Raw genomic sequence first — 21,318 nt, 5'->3', positions numbered from 1 at the left:
ACTGCTCATTATACCCTACTTATAATGTATTGGCATACTAAAAGAAACTCCCACTAGCTTCATGATAGTTTACAAATGCCATGGCAACTCCTAGAAGTTACCCCTGTATGGTTCAGAAAAGGGAGGGACCCTCAGTTCCAGGAACTCCTCACCCCTTTCCCAGAAATCTTAGAAATAATCCTCTCTCCACTTAACATGAAATTAAATAGAAGGTAAAAAATAAGACCCTGAAAACTCACAAGGTGCTACTCTCTGTTGATCTGAGAAATAGCCATTGCCCTGTCTATGGGATAGCTACTTTTCTCTTTTTTTCCCCCTTTCTATTTCAACAAAACTTGCTTTTGCCTTAATCTGTCAGCTCATGCTTGAATTCTTTCTCATGCAAAGCCAAGAACTCATTTGGCCTTCAACCCAAGCCCAGTGTTGGGATCCACTTTCCTGTATCAGAACCCCCTATGAAAAGGCAATTCATGCCTCTAGTGACTACTTTTCCTGCTTAAACAGACTAAAGAAATAACAGTGTTTACGTAATAGCTGAGTGAGTCAACATGTGTCTTTAAGAGCCGGGTTCATCAATGCCGGTCCCCAGAGCTGCCTTTGTGTCTTGGGGCAACATGGAGCAGAAACCAGAGGCGCTTACCCGCACTGCCTCAGACTTCTTGTGGAACATCTCTTCCATGTTCTTTGCCAGCTTTTTCACCAGTTGGAGGCCGTCAATTTCTTCTATGGCAACATCTTTTTCATATTCTTTGTATTTCTGTAAGAACGTAAGACAACGTTCATTAAAGGCATATGATACCGTAAAACACCAACCTGTGATTTCATAGCACATCTACCTACAAGGAATAAATAAAATCAAAACTGTAATATGACTGCTTCTGCTGGATTTGTGGCTACTGGACTGTATTTCAAAATTATTAAACCAAGTAGGGAGAAATGTGAAACTGATTCTGGCTCTTTTTGGAAACTTAACTAGCACTCAGGAAAGGAATAAATCTTAACCCAATTAAACTCTTTATCATCTGTCTGTTCATAAGGGACTCATTTGACCCACAGTTTACTCAAATTCTCAATAAAAGACGATTTTTCATTTAAAATCCATCATATACTTTGGTAATCTACCAGTTCTCAAAGTGGCCCCAAAACTTCAAAGGATCCCTAAGACCCCTGCAGGGGTTCATGAAGTCCTCCTTTTTCCAACAGCATATCTATGTGAAGATGGATTTTCTTCATAGACGTCAACAAAGCACAAGAGATTGAATATAGAAGCAAATATGAGAATCCAATCGTCTTCCCTTAAGTCAAACACTAAAGAGATTTACAAAATAATAAAAAAAAGCCACGCCTCTAATTTTTTTTTTATTGTGGAAAGTATAGTTATTTTTCATAAAATACATTATTTGTGTTAACGTGTAATGAATTTTTTATCTTTTGAATTAATTACTTTTTAAATTTCTTGGTTTTAATTTCTACTATGGCAAATATCAACAGATATGACGAACCCACATCCACAGAAGCCCTTAGGGGTCCTCAATATTCTGTAAGAACATAAAGCGTCCTGAGACCAAAAATTGATTTAACTAAAGATTTAATTTTATTCCTACCAGAAAGAAATATTGTCTATTAATAGGGACCTTCCAAATGGAGTTCAAAATACATTTCATGTCAAAATGAATCCATTACACTTACGTAGTTATGAAAAGGCTGCGGAACTAAAACTCCCAGGTCTGTGTATTTACTCTTACTGTGGGGACACTCTGGGTCAGCTCCTACCCCCTCACCCCAAGCTCCTGCTTAGGAAAAACAAGGCTCCGCATCTCTTCTTGGCTCTATGGCCCTTTAGAGTCGTTTCTGAAGTGGAAACCAGAAAGCCTTTTTAATGGCAGGATAATTTTTGAGATATAAATTTGTATTTTCTCCCCATTCATTCCCCCATCTTATACCTTCAACAATGGAAACTGAGAGGAGGCTCAGTTTCTCCTTCCCTCCAGGAAGAAGGGGGATGCGTGTGTGTGTGTGTGTATGTGTGTGTGTGTGTGTGTGTGTGTGTGTGTGTGTGTGTGTAAGTGTGCATGTCACACAAAACCCCTCCCTTCCTTGCTCAAATTTCAAGTCCTGTGAGGTAATAATACTGGGTATGCTAAAAGGAGATTAGGGTTTGAGGGCAGAGGGAGGGACTCTAAGGAAAGGAATGAATGTAAAGAGAGAATTCTCACTCCCCTAAGACTAAAACAAAATCCCTAGAGTCTGGAGCTGAGGCTGAGGGTCTCTGGATATGGGTTCTAGAAGCAAGATACCCCCTTACCCATACAAGCAGGTAGGACTCCAGACATGGAGTTTCCGGCACCCACCACCAGACCCTATCATAGTGAGACTACAGGAAGAGATTCTCAGACTGGGCACTGGGGCCTCAGGCCTGAACATCAGACCCAACAGCTTGGAGTTTCTCAGAATTAAGTTGATCCCAAAGAAATAAACAACGTGCTCTCTCTAGACCAGCTGAGTCTGGACCAAGACAGACATTTGCTACATTATTTATTAGATGTTCTGGACTGCTCTGGACGGTCCTATAATAGACCATGAGTTGTAGTTTCATGCTTCTTTCTATGCCCTGAAAACATCCATAAAAATCTTATGAGTTTGCTCTGAGTGCCTCTCTCTTGCATTTCACCTAGAAAACCATTATTCCTTCTTCTAGACTTTCCCTCCTCCCCTCCAAGGCTGTCCTGTTTCCCCCAAGACAAGGAGGCTGCACTCTCCATCCCAGCGCCCAAAGGACTCCATGCTCATCTCTCCTGGCATCACAGATTGTGTGACCCAGGAGGTGAGGACAAGTCCTTCTGGTCACCACTGCAGCCCACAGCAGACACTCACAGGACAGAACAATTGTGATTTTGCCAGGAAGATGCAGGTAAGAATGCAGCTGCATTGCCCTGTGGTTCTGTAAGGGTGCTAGGGTTTGAATGTGTCCCTCAAAGTTCATGTGTTGGAAACTTAATCCCCGATGCAACAGCGTTGGGAGATGGGGCCTAATAAGGGGTGACTAGGTTATGAGGGCTCTGTCCTCCTGAACGGATTACTGTCATTATCTCAGGAGTAGGTTAGTTATCTGGAGAGTGGGTTTTGTGATAAAAGCAAGTTTGGCTCCCTCTTGCTATCTGGCTCTCTCGCACTCTCTTGCCCTTCCAGCTACTGCCGAAGGACGATGCAGCAAGCGGGCCCTCACAAGATGCAGGCCCCTTGACCATAAACTTCCCAGCCCCCAGAACGGTGAAAAATAAATTTCTTTTCTTATAAATTACCCAGTCTGTGATACTCTATTATAGCAACACAAAACGAACTAAGACAAAGAGTGACCTTCCTCACCCCTTGGGAGTCTGACTGGATTGGCCTGGGATGTGGGACCCTGCCTCGCCCAACCCAGCTCTAGCGAACAGCATCCTCTGGTGAATAAAACTGCAATGACAATCGCTGGAAACCTTCCCTAAGTGCAAGCCAGTATCTTTGGAGCCAAAAATTCCGGGGGCTCTCTGCCACCTGCTAGACGTGCCCCGAAAGCCAATAGCAGAGCCCAGCTTATACCAAGGCTGATTCACCGTCAAAAACACAAAGTTCAAGAAGCAAATAAAACAAAATGAAATTAGTATCAGCCCGGTATCTGTAACTTAAGGTGATCTAGAGGCTTAAGATGAAGAAAAATAAAATGGATTCACAATTAACCTTTACCTAAATTTTTTGGTTTTTAAATCATGCTCCAATATTCCGGCCGTATCTGTTACTTGCATGTTTTTCTCTCTCAATAGACATCTAGAAGGAAATTAATTTATTTAACTCTGACTTTCCACCAAGTTTTCAGTGAGATCTTCCTGCAATCTCTCTTCTTCTTCTGAGTCTGCTATGCAGAAAGGAGCCAGTGACTTTATGGAGGGTTGTCTGTCTCCAGGGCTACTTGTGCCTGCAACATCGCTAACCAATCTCAACACAAAGCTCTTTGCCAAGCTGAGGATTCCAGATCAGAGACAAACTACGCAGTTCACTGGTTCTATTCTGCTTCTAGCCTGAGTCCTCCCCGTTCAGGCCACATGCCAACATGTCTTCTTTGCAAATGGGCCAAGTATATGCTACTTTCTTACCACCCTGGGGAATTTACCCCATGAGCAAAAAAGCACTCTTTCTTTTCAAGATGTGTTAATACCTGCTGGAACCAGGTCAGAATAATGTAATGCCTTACTCTTTCCAGGAAACATTGCTAGAATCAAAAGATGTTGAAGAACAGAGAGAGTAACCCAATGATGGTCATTTATCAATTGAAAGCCCTTAGCAGCTTAGAATGGTGATATGTATCAAAACCATTAAAAACGTATCTATAGTAGGAAACCAGGCAATTTGACCTCCAGTAACTGGATAAAGTGAGCTACACCAGTACAACAGAATTCCATATAACCATCTCACACCACGTCAGAGAATGTAGGAAACACACATATAGTATAATATATTAGATAGTAAATGACTACTTACTGTTTTAAATCACCAATCCATACACACGCATGCAGGCAAGCACACACCCTACTAGAAGGACATACACCAAAGGTTCACAGCCAGTTGTGCAATTACAAATGATTTTTTTCTTTCTTCAAAAAAATACAGAAAATACAGCTTACCTATATTTTCTGATTTTTACAACGAACATACTATTTTGGAAATTAGAAAATATAAAGTTGTAGTTATATTCAGAATAGAATTTGGACACTTAATTCCTTTAGGGAAATGTGGTCCCAGTTAGAATCTGTGTGGCTTAGCGACAGGTCTGCACTGGCAGAGTCTAAGGAAGTCACTAAAATGAGTCCTGTGTCTATCACAGGTCCAGCAGGTGCTGGTAGCTTTTCACATGGTAATTTGTCTAATCCTCACAACCACACTGAGAGGTATTATCCCCACGTGTGTGGAGTTCTGAGGCACAACGAGGGTCAGTCAGGTGCTGAAGGCCAAATGCCAAACGATTAGAAAGAGGGTTTTAAACCTCGCGAAGTCTGACTTCCAACCACTTGGTCTTTTGAAGTGGGGGGAGGCAGGGATTAAGAGGTACAGGGATAGAAGGCTGATGGTGTAAATATTTGCAAACTTGTTTCAGAGGGCCGATTTCATGGTCATAAAACCACCTGTTTCGTTGATGTTGTAGCCAACTCTTGGACTTGGCAAGACAGTCGGATACCAAAAACTGGAGACATTGTCAGCGAACAAGGGCTACAGCTGTTCACAAGGCTGCCCCAGACAGCCAGGGCACATGTGACATCACGGAAGTCTATTCTGTCCCTCCACAGGGCCTCCGAAGGGGGTGAGCATGGAGCCTGCTCCCCCAGGGGAGCAGACATAGCTCTCGACAATAAAAATACCTGGGGAGAGAAGAGCAAACCTTCTCAGAAGGCAGCCCTGGAAGCTCACTTAGAAATTACTCCACGGCCATATGTGGGCTACAAATTGGCTTTTATTTTCCAAAGTACCAAGAAAGACCAGGAGGAAAAAATGCCTCAAGCTCCTCCTCCTCCCCGAGTTTGCCTCCCCACGCAGCTGTGCAGGCAACGGGGCTTTTTATTTTCTGTAGCTTCAAGGACCACACTATAAATTACTTTGGTTTCATGTAAAAGCAGTCATCCTTCAACTGTGAAAAGGAGTTGGGAAAGTATTAGCAGGTCCCTGTAAACACACAAAGGAAAGGCAGAGAGGAAAACACACATGGAGGAGATGGCTATGCCACCAGATTAAAGATCTGAGCCAGTCTGGCTTTAATCCTGTCTCTAGCACTCCATTTATTTGTTTCGCAAACTATACTTGGTGTCTCTGGTGTGCCAGAGGTGGGAGATGCAATAGGGGCTGAGGGTGCCAGGCTCAAGGAATTGCCTGCTGGAGCATGAATGACCAAGTGGGCAACACGGGTGAGAGATGGAGCCATGAAGTGAGCACAGGCCAGGTCATCGAGGGTGGTGTGCTAGCACTGGGAATCTGGGCCTCAGCCTGATTTGGATAGGTAGACAGGGGTGCAGAGACAGGCTACAACTGCACCAGTGAAAGGTTTAAGGATAGGAGGGATCAGTGACTAGGTGTGTGCTTTTGAACAACCTCAGTGTGCAGAATGGAGTGGGGGAGGCAAAACTGGATGAGGATAAGGAATTCGGAGGCTGGAGTTGTCAGAACATGGGAGAGAACTATGAGGAGGGGACAGAAGAGGCAGAGGAATGAGAGGTGGGGCTCCCCAAGAGACATTAAGAGGTCTGATGGTTTGGGCCAGCTGGTCATGTCACTTTAAGGAAATTCTTTACCCTCCTGGGCCTCAGTGTCCTCGTGCAGAACACCGAGGGACAATGATGACCTTCCTCCAGGGCTGCTCTGCAGTCTTACTGGGAGGACATCTGTCAATGCCCCTGGCATGGGGCCTGCACATAACAGGCCACCTCAAATCCTAGTGCTCTTGGCATTTCTGCTACAGAGGATTCTAGTAAGTGTTGTGTTGTCATGCTCTTGCCTTCCTGAACTGAAGCTCTTAATGTAACAAACTCCAGCAGGTTGACGACATTGTTGCTCTTCACTGTGCTTGCCCCTGGCTTGGCACAGTGGCCCGAGGTGTCTGAGCAAGGCAGCCTGTGTGTGGCTTTCGCCAAGACCAGGGTCTGGTCAGAACACAGCCCTTTGCAAGAACACCTCTTAGCTTTCGTGACACAGAAGGAAGGCAAGCCTGAGAAACTTTGTATTCCCTCTGTCACAAAAGAACCTCTGAAGCTTCCTTTCCTTCTGTTAGCAGAATCAGCATTTGGCAAGAAATCCTGTGATGAGCCAAGAACATTCATCATTTGAGAAGGGAGACACAGAAATGCATTATTTCTGCAGCATCTATTTTGCCAGATCATTTCACACAAACACCAGGAAAAGGAAAGCACTACTTCACTGTCAGAACACTTAATGCTGTTCATACATTTGGGTCATTTTTTTTTCCTACGTGATAACTGCGTATCTAGAAGTGAGTCACCTAGAACAGCCCCCAGAGAGGGAGCTCAAGTCAGGAGACTTCTGGCCCAGTCACGATGAATTGGGATAAAAGCCAAACATGGAAGAGGGGGCTCTGGGTGCGCTTGGCACCAAGACAAAAACAGATGTCCTCTGCAGAGGATAGATGCAGAAAGTACCATTAGCAAAAGAGCGGGTGTTTTTTAACATGGTCTCTTGGCTAAGTTTCCTCATCAAAAACTAAAATTACATCTCTAGGGTTGGCATGATTAAATCACCACATGAGGACAGACAGAAGGTCCGAGGAGAAGATGGCACAGTGAGGACCTGCCCATCCCCAAGTGAGAATCCGCAGCGTTTGCCTCCAAGCCCACGCCTTGAGAGCAGCTGGCCCGCTTCTCCACCCCTCTCCCGTGCTGCTGGCACTTCCCGTGAAATCCCCTCACCCAGATCCCCAGGTATACCCTGACACTGGGAAAGCAACCTAGAGACAGTCAAAGCCCAGAACCCTTTGAGGTGCTTTGTTATGTAAGAATGGAAGACATCTCACATTCCCTTCCTAAGGTTCAATTTCGTGTCTTAGTCTCATTCCTTCAAGCTCTAAAACAGCCACAGTGCAAGAAATAAATTCATTAAACCAATCATTTAAGTAGGGATTATGCCAACACAAAAAAGGAACTTAAACTGAAATTGCTGCTATTTTCCTTCATTCAATAAATATTTACAAATCGTCTACCATGTGCCAGGCTGCAGGGTGGAGGGGGGATGTGTTGGCAAATACATGTGGTTCCCTTGGGGTATAAGGAGGCTTATTTTTGGTTCATTTTATTTAAAAATAAGTTGGAACAGAGCTGCATGGATCGGTTCTATGTAAACCTGAACCCTCATATCGCACACAGCTGGTCTGAGTGTGCCCTTCTCTGGGGCACCCATCCGCAGAGCAGGCAGGTCACTTCCGCCAGATGTGCCAAGGTGTTCTGGCCAGGCACAGGAAGGGCTGGTCATCACGGTCACCAGGGAGAAAGAGGGTCATGGGGAGGGCTGTAAAATGACAGATTAGCCAAAGCTCCGAGAAAAGGGGATGACCGTGCAGCATATATCACCCCCTGCCTCCTGGGAGATGTAGTCTGCGAAGGACCCTATTGATGTGATTAGATGCTCATGAGCCATCATGAGGTGGCTGTGGTAAGTAGAGGCAGGACATCTGGGACAAGACTTGGTGGAAACAGGGAGCAAGGGGAGGTGGGTGAGGAGAGAAGAAAGGGAGGGGACAGTCTCTCTAGGTTGCCCATAAACTGTAAGCTTACCTCATGTCCCTGCAGTGGGGACAGAGTGACACGGTTCCTGCTCTGTCTTATTCCTGGTGAAGACAGCTGACCAGGATGGGTTGGGTGGGAAATAATCTGCATCCAGTTTGCAGCATCCTGCTTGGCTTAGAATTACTGGCCAAGGTGCAAGTCACAGGAGGAGCACTGATGTGCAGTCGGTAGGCAGCGTGGCATGGTGCTAGGACCAGGGACTCCCCAGCCAGAGGTAGCACGTTCAAGTTCCCGCATCACCATGTACCAGCTCTGTGACAAGTTGACTGGCCCCCACCCGCCTCCTTTCCTTCATGGTACAGTGGATGCCAGACCTCATATTGTTCTGGGGATGATCAAATGAGGTGAACTGTGTAAAGTACCCGGCAGAATGCTGAACAGAGTGAAGGACTCAAACATCGGTGACGGCGATGGCAGAGGCAGGAATAAATCTCGATATCTGTTCTAAAACTTCTGAAAAAGGTCATTTTCTTGCCTCAACAAGAAGAAGAAATTCTCAGCCAACATTCACAACCTAATAGACCAACAGCCCCCAATGTCACTCTCAGCAGTAACATCAGGACTCCAAGGGTCTTCAACAGGAACTCTTTGGTGACGGCTCTCTTCTCTAGCAAAAATTGGTTGCTAGAAGTCTATATTTGTATGTGGGGGGACGCCAGTTTTAGACATGTTACTAAAGATGTTGCAGTAAAAACTGATCATCTACAATTTTTGGGTCTCTCCTTATAGGCAGTGTCATTTTCTTATGATGACATCAATGTACGCAGTATTCCTCTCAACTCAATTATTGCATGCAAAAGTGTCACCTCAAAACACAGCACTTCAAAGCAGCTATGTGTTTCCGAGTAAATGTATTTCTAAATCCTTTAAGCGGATGTTAGGAACACTTCTTCTTAACTATAATAACAAAACTAACCGACTTCATGGAACTCTCGGTCACAGAAGAATATTTTTCTCCTTGAAAATGAAAAGTGCTATATTGTGTGAATAATTCGGTTTCACAAAGGTATTCCAATCAAGTGTCTCCAAGGTCAAAAATATCCACTGTGAATGCCGTGCTCTTCCAGATCTAGTTACACTTGCGGACGATCCTCGAAGAATGCAATTTTTCTGTCATAGCTAGTGCGAGAACAAGAGATAATCCGCATCAGAACAAGAGACCCTGTTTCGGAATGAGGAGAGAGAGGAGGACGGGGCACACTGAACTGCAACCCAAAGAGGAGGCAGACAGGAGGCAGGGAGCCGCTCAGCTCCCACTTCTGCAGGCCTGTGGCAAGGGCAGCCCACTGGAGGACTCAGAATATGGCCTGTGAGCAGACCCCACCCTCTGTGGGGTGAGAAGCACGGCCGTGAAGCAGCACTGAAGGCTGTAGTTTCCTCAGCACGTTTTTAAGAACTTCCAGCTAAGGGAAAGAAGTGGTGTGGTCTAAATGACTTCTCAAGGTGCCTTCTGGCACCCAGCTCCAGAGAGCACTGTCACAAAATGGTCAGCGTCCCCCGGAGCCCTGCTCCCAGCTAGCTGTGTAGAGTGCCCCACTACATCACAGCGTTCCCGGGAGGCTGCCGCCAGCGCAGCTGGCTCTGCAGTGGGTGGTCTCTGACAGATTTCTACTACTCCCAGATTGTCAGGTCCAGAATTAAAAGATGGCTATCTCTCCTCTCCCTGTTTTACTGTCTATACTCTTTTTAAGAAATCTCGATAAGTCTCATAAGCTTTTACTGTTCAACACAGTCAACTGGACAAATGCCTCTGATAAATTTTAGCTGTGTGGTGATAAAACAGAGTGTGAATGCTGCATGATATTCATGTTGTACATGAGGGAAATGAAGTCAGCGCTAAGCTACTAAACCAGCTGTTGACACAACCACCCCTGCCCTAGTATGGTATCATCACACGCTGCTTTAAAACTGGGCAATTCATCTGTCCACAGAACACAATCAAATGGTCTCAGTACTTAGAAAAAAACTCCAATTCCTGAGGATTCTCTGGATTACTGCATGGGGATCTGAGGCTCTGAAACAAGAATATTTATGCTGTGCATACATCCTCCCAACCCCACATTACAGGTCCATGTGTGTTAGAGAAGAAAAATCTCATTGTGTGCATTTATGAGTGTCTTTTGTGTACACCAACGAACTTAACTACAGCCAAAATGCAAATAAGAAAACGTTACTGTACAAAGCCTGCACTACTTGATAACGGATTGCTTTCTGCAGCCTACTTTTTTGAAACACATTCTTCTCATGTTCCCAGTTAAAAATAATTCATCTCGGCCGGGCGCGGTGGCTCACGCCTGTAATCCTAGCTCTCTGGGAGGCCGAGGCGGGCGGATTGTTTGAGCTCAGGAGTTCGAAACCAGCCTGAGCAAGAGCGAGACCCCCGTCTCTACTAAAATTAGAAAGAAATTAATTGGACAACTAAAAAAATATATAGAAAAAATTAGCCGGGCATGGTGGCGCATGCCTGTAGTCCCAGCTGCTCGGGAGGCTGAGGCAGGAGGATCGCTTGAGCCCAGGAGTTTGAGGTTGCTGTGAGCTAGGATGACGCCATGGCATTCTAGTCCGGGCAACACAGTGAGACTCTGTCTCAAAAAAAATAAATAAATAAAATAATTCATCTTTCCTGCTCCCATAAGATCAGAAAGAATGACCACAATAACCATTTATTATTCATAATAGTAGCCAAGCCAGCATTTCCTCAGCCCTTCCTTCAGGACAGATAGATATTACTTCTTCCATTTTACAGGTTAGGAAACTGAGGCACAGAGCGATCAAGTAATTTACCCAAGGTTACACCACTAGCAAGGGGCTTACTAGTTAAGAGGACACTAGCCATTATAATAAAAATCTCATCAGCTTAACACAATAAAAGTTTATTTCTTGTTCACAGAACCCCGCCAAGAGGGAGTTCCTTGTTATCAGAGAGCCTTCCACATAGTGCTTCAGGGACCCAGGATCCTCCCATTCTGTGGCTCTGCTCTCCCCTCAGGCCTTGGTGTCTTCTGCATTCAGCCAGCAGATGGGGGAAGAGTGAGTAGAGAAGGTGTACCTGCTTCTTGAATCCCTTAGCCTGAAAGTGACATTTATCAGTTCCCAGTCCACTGGCAATAACTAGCCTTACAGCCCAACCCAGTGTAAGAGGGCCTGAGGAATGGAACCCACGGGGGCTGTTGGGGGGCACCCCAGGCTCTAAGTCACTACTATGGGAGCTTAAATCATTGTGGGAGCCAGGATTGGAACCCAGGCAGCCTGGCTCTGGAGTCCATGCTCTTAATTGCCATACTTTAAAAGCCTGATAAACTGTAGCTAGAGGAAACCTCAGATTAAAACTCGACTGGGAACAATTTGCAAGATGGATACTTGAGAGCTGGTGCAATCAAGTCACAATCTACAGAAAGGACAACATGACCCACTCATTTCTATGTGTAATTATGGTCAGACTCAGATGGTAAAGGCCAAGATATTGCAACACAGAAAGGAACACATTATAAACAATTCTTAGACCTTTTGTCTGATTTCCTTAATCCCAGCTCAAATAAAACTGCTATTTGAATAACATCAGTGACCTTCTCTAGCACACGATGTTAGCTGCCCAGGCGCCACAAAAGTTAATTGGCTTAACTAAAGTCTTTTTAATTCTATATCCAAGATGTCCAGGAAATCGAAGGCAATCAATGAATGAGTCTGCAAGATCCCTAACAAGCTTAGAGCTAATACTATTTGCAGCTGCTGAAGTGGCTTCTGTAGTTACAGAGCCAAAAGCCGGAATGAGTGTTAGGAGCCTGCATCTGAATGAATCTTTAACTCTATCCACTCCAAACTGCATACAGAGATACCGATTTACGGCATAGCCAGATCCTCGCTTTTCACTGGGGGAACAGAAAACTACAGTGAGATAATGCTTGGCAAGTTGTCATCAACCTGCCCTCCCTCCTGTAGAAAGGAAGGGATGAGGACTGAGTCTCCTCTCTCGTGTTGGAAAGATACAGAATTCCCCACTGCTGACATCTGAGGCCAAGAAAAATGACCCATCGTATCAGCATCCTTCGTGGACACATCTCCTTGCCTCACATTTGCCCACAGAAGCCCACAGGTCCTCTAGTGAGTCTGCAGCAGGTGACCCTCCAATTTGATTCACGACAAACAGTAACAAAAATGCGGGGACTACAGCAGAGCTTCCGCTATGCTGAGATGCAAAAACATCACCTGAACCCTCTAAAACTTTAAGAGTCACCAACTTCAGAATCAAATGGTTTTCTAACATACTTCATCAAGCCCCGCACCAGGACTTTTTCCCTACATCTTTAAAACCACCATGTTAGAACACAAAAGGAACATAGAAATAATCCTAACTCAAAGGCTTCCAAAGGCCAGACAGGTCATACCAGGTAAGGGAATCCAAGCCAGTCTGGAGTCTACATCAAACAGTAGAGCTTCTTTCTGTCCCATCGTAAGATGACGGCCACTTCTTGGCTTCTTTGATCTTTGTGTTGGGGAGGGGGCCACGCTGTGGTTACCCCTTCTTCCATTTGTTAAGAGAAGCCAAAAATCTGTGTTTTTATATGAAATCTCCCACTGAGTCCATTTCTTTGAACACTCTGGGACACAGACACGGAATGTCTCTCAAGGTCTTTCTCCTCATGCATCTTTGTGTGAGGAAATCAGGACACAGAGTAACATGCGCTCATGTCTCCCAGAAGCCAGTGATGTGCCAGGCTGCAAGAGGACTGCATCTCCACACCAGCCCTCCAATCAACACTGCTATGGTCGCCAGCTGGCGCCAGCAAGGGACAGATGCCCACCTGGCTCACCGAGGTCCCAGCCGGTGTGGACAGAGCCAGGGCCGCCCTCACCACTGGAGGTTCCCTGGCCGTGCAGGGGCTCAGAGCCTGAGGCTGCCTTTCCCCACAGACCCCCAAGTATGACCAAAAGCACTTGATTCCTCACACATCTGGGGTTGGTAGTCATGGAAATGAAACTTTGAAGTTGAGGAATCAGGGAAGTTAACAGAAGTCCACATATTACTCTCGAGATAAGGATTTTTCTACGGCAATTTGAAGAATTCTGAGTACTAGGACATTTAATGTTTCTTTCTTTCTCTCTTAAGTACACACATAAAATCACTACACTACCAATATTTTTTTTTATCCTAAAAGGTATATAGGAAAATATTAGGAAATTAATCATTTCATCCACATTGTTATTATTATGCTATGATATGCCTTTAGGATGGGGATTTTTAGAGTTTTGGGGGATGGCATGCCACAGGCTGCTCTGAAACCCCATGAAACCCACAGACCCCTCCTTGGAATGATGTTTTTAATGAAAAAAATAAAATACATAAGAAAAAACATTTATACTAAAACTCAGTTTTCAAAATGTTTAAAACATAAATTTGTGATGCAGAAATAGAGATGTTTCTTCATCAGTGCATTAAATGACAAGATTCATCTGAGTCTGTAGCCACCATAATCATCAGTGTCGAGGAGATACCTGCATCAGCTATGACGTGATGGGAAAACATTGGTGGTGTCTGCTGGTGACAAAGTCACAGGCACTGCTGGGCTTGTCACCTGCACTTGTAAGAAGGTAATAAATTTCAGTTAGAGATTAGTGAAAATCAAAGACATCGTATTTTTCTCATCTAAACTTATAGTCCCTTGAATTCTCTCAAAGGCCGTAGACACAGGTTAAGCACCTCTGTGCACTATCCAAGAACACCAAGAGGGCCCAGAAAAGGTCCCTTGATGTGAACAGTGATAGGCATCTGCTGCCAATTCCCGTGCAGTGCAGGATGCACGACGCCTTCGGACGACTGCTGGTCTAAGTCACTACATCGTCATGTGTATGTTTGATCATTAGCATACATTTATCATATGGCTTAAGGTTTCTGTATATTAAGCATATACGTCGAATTTTGGACATTCCCTGAAACACAATTTTTTGGCCAGATAGTTTTGCTGTCTATGTAAGCATAGTTTATAGTACATGAGTTTCTCTGTGTGTTCTGCCAATAAATGATGATTTCTCAAATGGATTGGGGAAGGGTAAATACTAAACTGGAAACAATTTCATCTCAGGCCAGGGTCACAGAGTAGAACTAATGTGAACTAGAATTTTTTCCCTATATACCACTAGGTTATTAGAATTCTTCACAAAGAGCATATATTCATGTATTATTCATGTGATTAAAAATATATAAAGTGTCAAGTTCAAAGAAATTTAGTAATCACTGATATAAAAATATAATAAACGTCTTATCTCATAATGTGCAAAGAAGAGTGTGACTGACTCAGGTTTAAGCTCGAGACATGAATTAAACAACCCATTGAACAAGCCTGGCCTTTGTCCACAGCTACTACATTACTGTGTCAAAAAAAAACACATTTTAATCAATGTCTATGCAGCTGTGTACTATCACAGCAATCTGCTCATGAAATAATGCTAAATAAAGAGGCAAATGATACAAGTGCATTATGTTTATAATTAAAGCTATGTAAAAACAAAGCAAAAGATGCTAGGAGAGACTACAACAAGATTCCAGTCATGGCTGGGTATGGTGGCAGAATTTTGGATGACTTTTTCCAGTTTTCTAAATTCGTTACGTGATATTGCTTTTAAAAAGGGAAAAGTAAAGTCTAAAATGGAGAAAAATAGAAAGGTACAGATGGGACTCAAATCCAGCCAGGCTGCTTCCAGAGCCGATGCCCTGGCCACCCCTAATAACTCTCCTAAAACACTTGAAGGTAAAGCAAGACTGTTTTTTTAATGTTAAAGCAAAATGTGCTCACCGTAGGGAAAATAATCAGATAGCAGATATAACTGAATAGAAGGAAAACACAAACCTTTCATCCTACTTTCCCCAAAAACCACAGTATGGTTCCTTGGTTTCTATCTTTACAGATCTTCTTTTTAATGTAAGCTTATAAATGTAATTGTTTCTTTACAAAGTGAGATCATCCTATTACATGCCAATATGATCTACTTTCAAATTATTTCCCCAGGAAGCTTAAGCACAAAATAGTTCATCCTTCAGACTACCAAAATAAATAAGGAGGGCGGTCAAGGGTCCCACAGCCCAGGGGCCCTCACACAAACACACTGAGCCCCCAGGATGAGCGTGGCCAAGGTAACATATGGGCTTCTCAAGGAAGAGGGAGGTACATTTAGAGCAGCAGTTCTCAACCACAGACCATGTTGTCCTGCAGGGACACTTGGCAGTGTCTGGAGACATTTTTGGTTTCACAACTGGAGGAGAGAGAGGGAGTCGCTCCTGGATCTAGTGGACATAGGTCCAGGATGCTGATGAACATACAAAGCACAGGGCACCCTCCTGCAACATCAGATCATCTGGCCAAATATGTCAAGAGGACAGAGTTGAGAAATCCGGGTTAGGGAATAATTTTCCATACTGAATGCAAAGAACCCAAACCCTGATGGCTCCAAAGCCCAGCGTCCCTCCACAAGCTGAAATTCTGGCAAAGGCATCTCAAACAAGCGGCCCCTGCAATCCCTCCCACTGCTGGGCAGCACTGAGCAGCACAGACATTCTCACCTTGAACTCTCTCTGCCTCTCTGTAATATCTGCCACTAGAACCCAGTGATACCAACCAACTAGTTACACACACTAAGTCCCATCCTGCTTTGAAATATTTTAAGGAAGTAATGGGGGAGGTCATCCGGCACAGGGGCTTGGAGCACAGACAGCCTGAATGGGAACCGCAACTCTCCCACTCCTCCTGCGTGGGTCCTCGGAGAAGGTATCACAGACATCCTCTGCCTCAGTTTCCTCACTGTACAATGAGGCGGGTGATAATTACAACTACCTTATGGGGTTGCCATGAAGATCAAATGAGTTTCTCTGTGTAAGTGCTTAAAGCAGTACTGGCACCACGCCACCTTTTTTTCAGGCTAAATATATCCCCAGTTCTTCCCCATGTGCCCTCATGTGATAGGGACTCTAGACACTATCCCTACCTCTCCAAACATTCCCGTTTATTTCTGTTCCTCTTCAAACCTGAGCCTGCATCTCTGACCACAGCTCCCAGCTCTCGTCTGGCCACTGCACAGCCCGAGGCAGGTGCTGTCTCCTCCGTACTGCACGATCCACGCCCAGCACTGCACCCCAGGGCGCCATTAGCTCTGGAGCAGCCGCTGGCCCCACTGCACCACGCGGCTGGCTCATGCACTTTACAGCCCCATGCTGGCACAGAGCGGGCACGTCAGAAAACAGGTGAGCTGCACGGGCACAGGACTCAAGGAACCTCCAGAGACAAGTAGGTTGTTAGGTCATGGTTTCTTAGAGAAACTGGCCCTCAGATGAGTTCCCATGGTGAGGACCAATGAATGGCAGGAAAAAGAAGATTCCTGGAGCAGAGAACAAGAAGTCACTAATGAGGCTGGTGGCAGATGTGCACCAAATCAATCACCTACTCAATCATGATAGCAGCTGACAACAGCTTGGCACATCTATGAGCCAGGTTTCCCTAAGTGTTTTCACACATCATTGCCTTCTCACAAAATCTCTAGAGATAGACACTACTCTTGACAGGTGAGAAAACTGAGCCTCGCAGAGCTAACACCCTAGATGTGGGTATCACACTCTGAAACTTCAGAAGGGTCACCGAAAGGTAGAGACCTCAGCAACACATTTCATACCACAGTGCTTATATAGGAACATACTCTGCCGTGAAATTAGGCTTTGAAAGATGGCCCCGATGAGGGATTTCATACGTGTACTTGTTCAGTAGAACAAGGAACTCTTCCGAATTAATTTTTGCTCAGTAAACAAACAGCATCCCCTGAAAATCAAGCACAATTAGAAGGAAATCATTACTTTTGACAAAGTCCTGACATTGTAAGGAAAGACTATAAAATCGAGTCAACCACTGATTGTCTTACTCGATAAATACTAAGCACCTGCTGGGGCTAATACTTAGCCCCCTGTGCTGGGGGCTGGGACTACTCAAGAGAGCAAAAACGATATACTCTCCACCCACACAGAGCTTAGAGCCTACCGGGGAGACGTTAACCAAATAAAGCACAGAGCACACATTTCATTATACACCATAACAAACAGCACTGAGCGCTGTGATGCCAGCAACGGAGACCCAAAGTAGATGGAGAGAAAAGGCCTCTCTGAGGGATTGCTGTTACCACAGAGACTGAAAGGGTGAGTTGAGAGGTGAGGGGAAGTCCAAAGGGAAGACACTTCGGGGTACAGAGAATGGCACGCGCCCACACCTGACACTAGGAGGATCCTGGTAGGTGGCATGGAAATGAACAAGTTCACCCACAGCAACAGAGGGCAGATGGCAACAGGAGGAACCAAGAGCAGGGGAGGAGAGAAGATGTGTCCCAGGACCAATCCCCAGGACCAATCCCCAAGCAGATGCCTCTATGAACAAATGAATGGAGGAGGAGGAGGAGGGAAGTGATGAAGAAGGAGTGGACAGACAGGAGAGGATGAGGTCACAGAGAGTAGCTGTCACGATCAGCACATCTTGATGCTCACTGGGACATGGGCATGGTTTCCTCATATCTAATTAGACTTTGGGAAAGGCAATCTCACTTTGGATATCTAAAAATTTTCACAGGCAATTATTAGTAGAAGATGGGTGCATGCGGAGGAAGAGTGCATGCTCTGGTGCAGTGATGCTCTCAAGATCAAGAATTACAAGAAGGTCCACCAAGTGTTCTTTCCATTTTGTACTTGGGACCCTTCCAAATTCTTCCATGGGAGCTCAGTAATGTTCTGAGAAACACATTCAGCTGAAAAACACCTCCCTCCTAAATACCTGAAAGATAGGTGGAAAGTCCTCTCCAAAACAAAAGATGTTTTTACTGTGACTCCTGAGCTATGTCAGCCACTCCCAAATCTCCGATCGGTAGCTCTCACATAGAGACTTTACACCCCCAGAGGCTGCACATCAATTTTACTGAACCTGAGAGATACTGGAATTGTTCTGGTGGAGAAATTTTAAGGCTAGAAGCCTTGACTGAAAGATTTTACCAGTGAGAAGAGAATATGTTGTTCAAGTATCCAGCTTTGGCATAAAACTGAATACAATATTAAGGGTTTTCAGTAAATCTGAGCTTGGCACTATTAAGATGCCAAGGCTAACTTGTAGATCCTAGATTGGGAATCAAAAACAGGGACAAAGTGAGAGAAGAACTGTTTCAAGTTGCCTGTATATTTGTTGTATAGGCTTTTGTAGTTCAATTTCAGAGAAGTATTTTTTTTCTTTCCTTTAAATTTTATATTCTGTAATGTACATCAAATCTACGCAAGGAATCTTAAATAGTCAGGTGGGAGACATGTGTCTGCTTGAATCCTATGATTCATCTTTTCCAAAACCTGGTTGATCAAAAACAATACAGTTCCAAGGGAATCATCTACTCTCTTTCTCCCCAATGCCCCCCAAAGAAATCTGGAATAAGTATGAGTGTGTGTGCGTGCTGTGTTTCATGGGGTAGGGCAGGGAACAAGGAAAACCAGAACAAATACAGGAAATTATGGACTTTTTCAATGGGTAGAATTTTCAATAGGCCAAATTTTCTTTAGAAAACCCTAACTAATAAACACAGTACCTTTGCAACTTTAATATTAATAATATTAAATAATTTCCTATTAAAATTATTACATATGTTTGTTAAATATTTTTTTCCTTTCTCTTTTTCCTATTCCTGAATGTTAATAATTACAACTTATTTCAAAGAGGCCCAGTCACCCAATGGACCATCAAAAATAAGAATTGGTAACAATGACATTATTGATCACACCCAGAAAGCAGCATAGTCCAAAGCCAAATACATAATCATATATCCATCTTCCATATTAATGGAAAGAAAGAAGAAGAAAGAGGCATGAATAGAAAATAACACTGGGAGGGATCAGAATTAAGTGGGGGGCTAATAAGCCCCACCCCCTCTGTTCAATAGCACAGCCTACTTCCTGAAGGCGAAGAAAATCAATAATCATTTGTAAATTAATAAGTCAAACAATGCAAGCCAACATTCTCTGAAAGGGTCAGATACGAGGATCCAGGCAAGAGCTATTTCAGAGAACAACAGGCCATGTGGCAGAGTTGCCCGTAGCACTTCCTACATCAAGTCCATCACCTGGTGACAAGGCATCACATCCAATAAAACCTCCATCAGGTAAGCTGCCATGTTCTGCTGCCAACAGATAAGATGAGTCCCAGGACACTCCTCTGTAACCAAAAGAAAGGCTTTCATGGAATTCAGGTGAAGTGTAGGAAGGCAAAAGGTGAAATGAACAAAAATCTAATACAAGGCTCTTATTAAAAGAAAGAACTTCCCATGTTTAAAAAAAATGATTTTAGCTTCTGGTTCCAAATTATTCTCATTAACTTTAAAAGTAACCTCTTTGATTAGAGGGAAAGTCCCTTGAATTACAAAAGTAGGGAAAAATGCATCTGAGTGACAAATGCTGAGAGAGAAAGAGACTGGGCCACCTTTTTGTAGGATCTACACCATTCCATGTTCACCAGCCGTAAGATTTTCATTGCGCAGGTATGGATTCACTGCGTGAAAAACAGCAACAAAACACTTACAGGTTTCAATTACCAAATATTTATCTTCCAAATAAATCTTGCATCTTCTAACCCTTACAGAAAATCGATTTGTTAATTCACTTCTATTTCATTCTATAATGTCTCCCTTTGTTAATCCTTTTCCCCTGGGGGACTCTTTTCAAATCTTGTCACTAATCCTTTACTGAAAAAGTTCCCTTTTTTGAATTCAAGGTGAATTGTACTTAATAAACGAGCCCTCAATTTATCTGCCTTTTCTTGCATTCGTTTTGTGTTCTGTGATCTCTCTCATTAATTGAATGCTTTTTCAGCTGTTCCATTTCCCAGCTATCACCACGTTCCTTTAATCCATTCGTCTTTCATTAAACACAGTGGTGGGCTACAAAAGGTTAACCAGAAAAAAGGAAAGCAAAAGGAAAAAATTGGAATATCAACCAAAAACTGGAAGTGAAAATTAACTTTTAAAACATGCTGTACACGCCAGTTGAAGAGGCACTTTAACGTAAGGGCGAACACCCTCCTTGCCAGCAGAAGAGAGGATAGCTGTGGAGAGAGGGGGCTGGACCATCCTGGGGAGCTGCAGTACTACCATACACAACCCGGGACCGGGACTGAGGTGTGTGGCCTGCACCCTCCTCCCCACCAGTTATGTTGCAGTTAGGCTTTCTAGCACCAATTTTTAAAAATATGGAACCACATATCTGAAGGTCCAGAAGCATGAATTTCATGACTCATTACACATCAACCAAGTTTTCCCAACAAGCCAGCGAAGTATCAAAAGTTACACGTCACAAAAGGAAGACTCAGACTCGCAGAGGCGACGGACTGGCCCACGTTTCTTTTTACAAATGGCAGTCTGCATCCAGACTGGATGGAGGATTTCAAAGCCCATCCATACCCTTCCTCTCTGTTCCCAAGGAATTTATCTGAAAGTTGAGTAAATTCATTGCAAAACAGTAATACCTCTCATTTGTCTGTTTTATGCGTCTGCATTTCACATATCAGAGTTTTGGAAACAAAGCACTTCTGCATTGTTCAAAAATTATTTCACACAACCCAGCACGTGCCCCGTGTGAGTGCTGGAGAGGAGCCAGAAAACCATAAATATCAAGTTGAGAATAGTAAAGGGGGATTAGATTATTTTGCTGTCATCGGTTTTGCTTATCCGACTTTTTCTTTTAGAAGTCTCCTTCTCTCTATTTGCCCTCACTCTTCCCTCATCCAACCAACTCCTACTCCTCCATCAACACCCAGAGCAAGGGGTACTGGCTGTAGGAAGCCCTCTCCTCCCCTGGGGAGACTTTGGTCTACCTCACTGGTATTTACTCTCTGGCTTATTGGTTCATCTTCCCAAGGAAAGCGAGATATCCTAGACCTTGACATATCTTAATATGCATATGAATCTCTTTAGAGGTGTTGTTGAAATGCAGACTCTGATTCTGATC

General features: G+C 44.1%; 1 protein-coding gene across 1 annotated transcript in view; it reads right to left on the bottom strand.

Moving 5' to 3' along the window:
- Nucleotides 1-21,318, bottom strand: part of CACNA2D3 (calcium channel, voltage-dependent, alpha 2/delta subunit 3) — an 869,108-nt gene that overhangs the window by 689,136 nt on the left and 158,654 nt on the right. The window contains exon 3 of the mRNA XM_012643362.1: nt 641-757. Within this exon, the coding sequence (XP_012498816.1) occupies nt 641-757 (117 nt within the window). The remainder of the gene's footprint in view (nt 1-640; nt 758-21,318) is intronic.

This window comes from Propithecus coquereli, unplaced genomic scaffold (genome assembly GCF_000956105.1).
Source record: "Propithecus coquereli isolate 6110/MARCELLA unplaced genomic scaffold, Pcoq_1.0 Scaffold1, whole genome shotgun sequence".
Lineage (NCBI taxonomy): Eukaryota > Metazoa > Chordata > Mammalia > Primates > Indriidae > Propithecus > Propithecus coquereli.
Note: the sequence above shows the minus strand (reverse complement) of the source record. Positions and strands in the feature narration are given on the sequence as shown.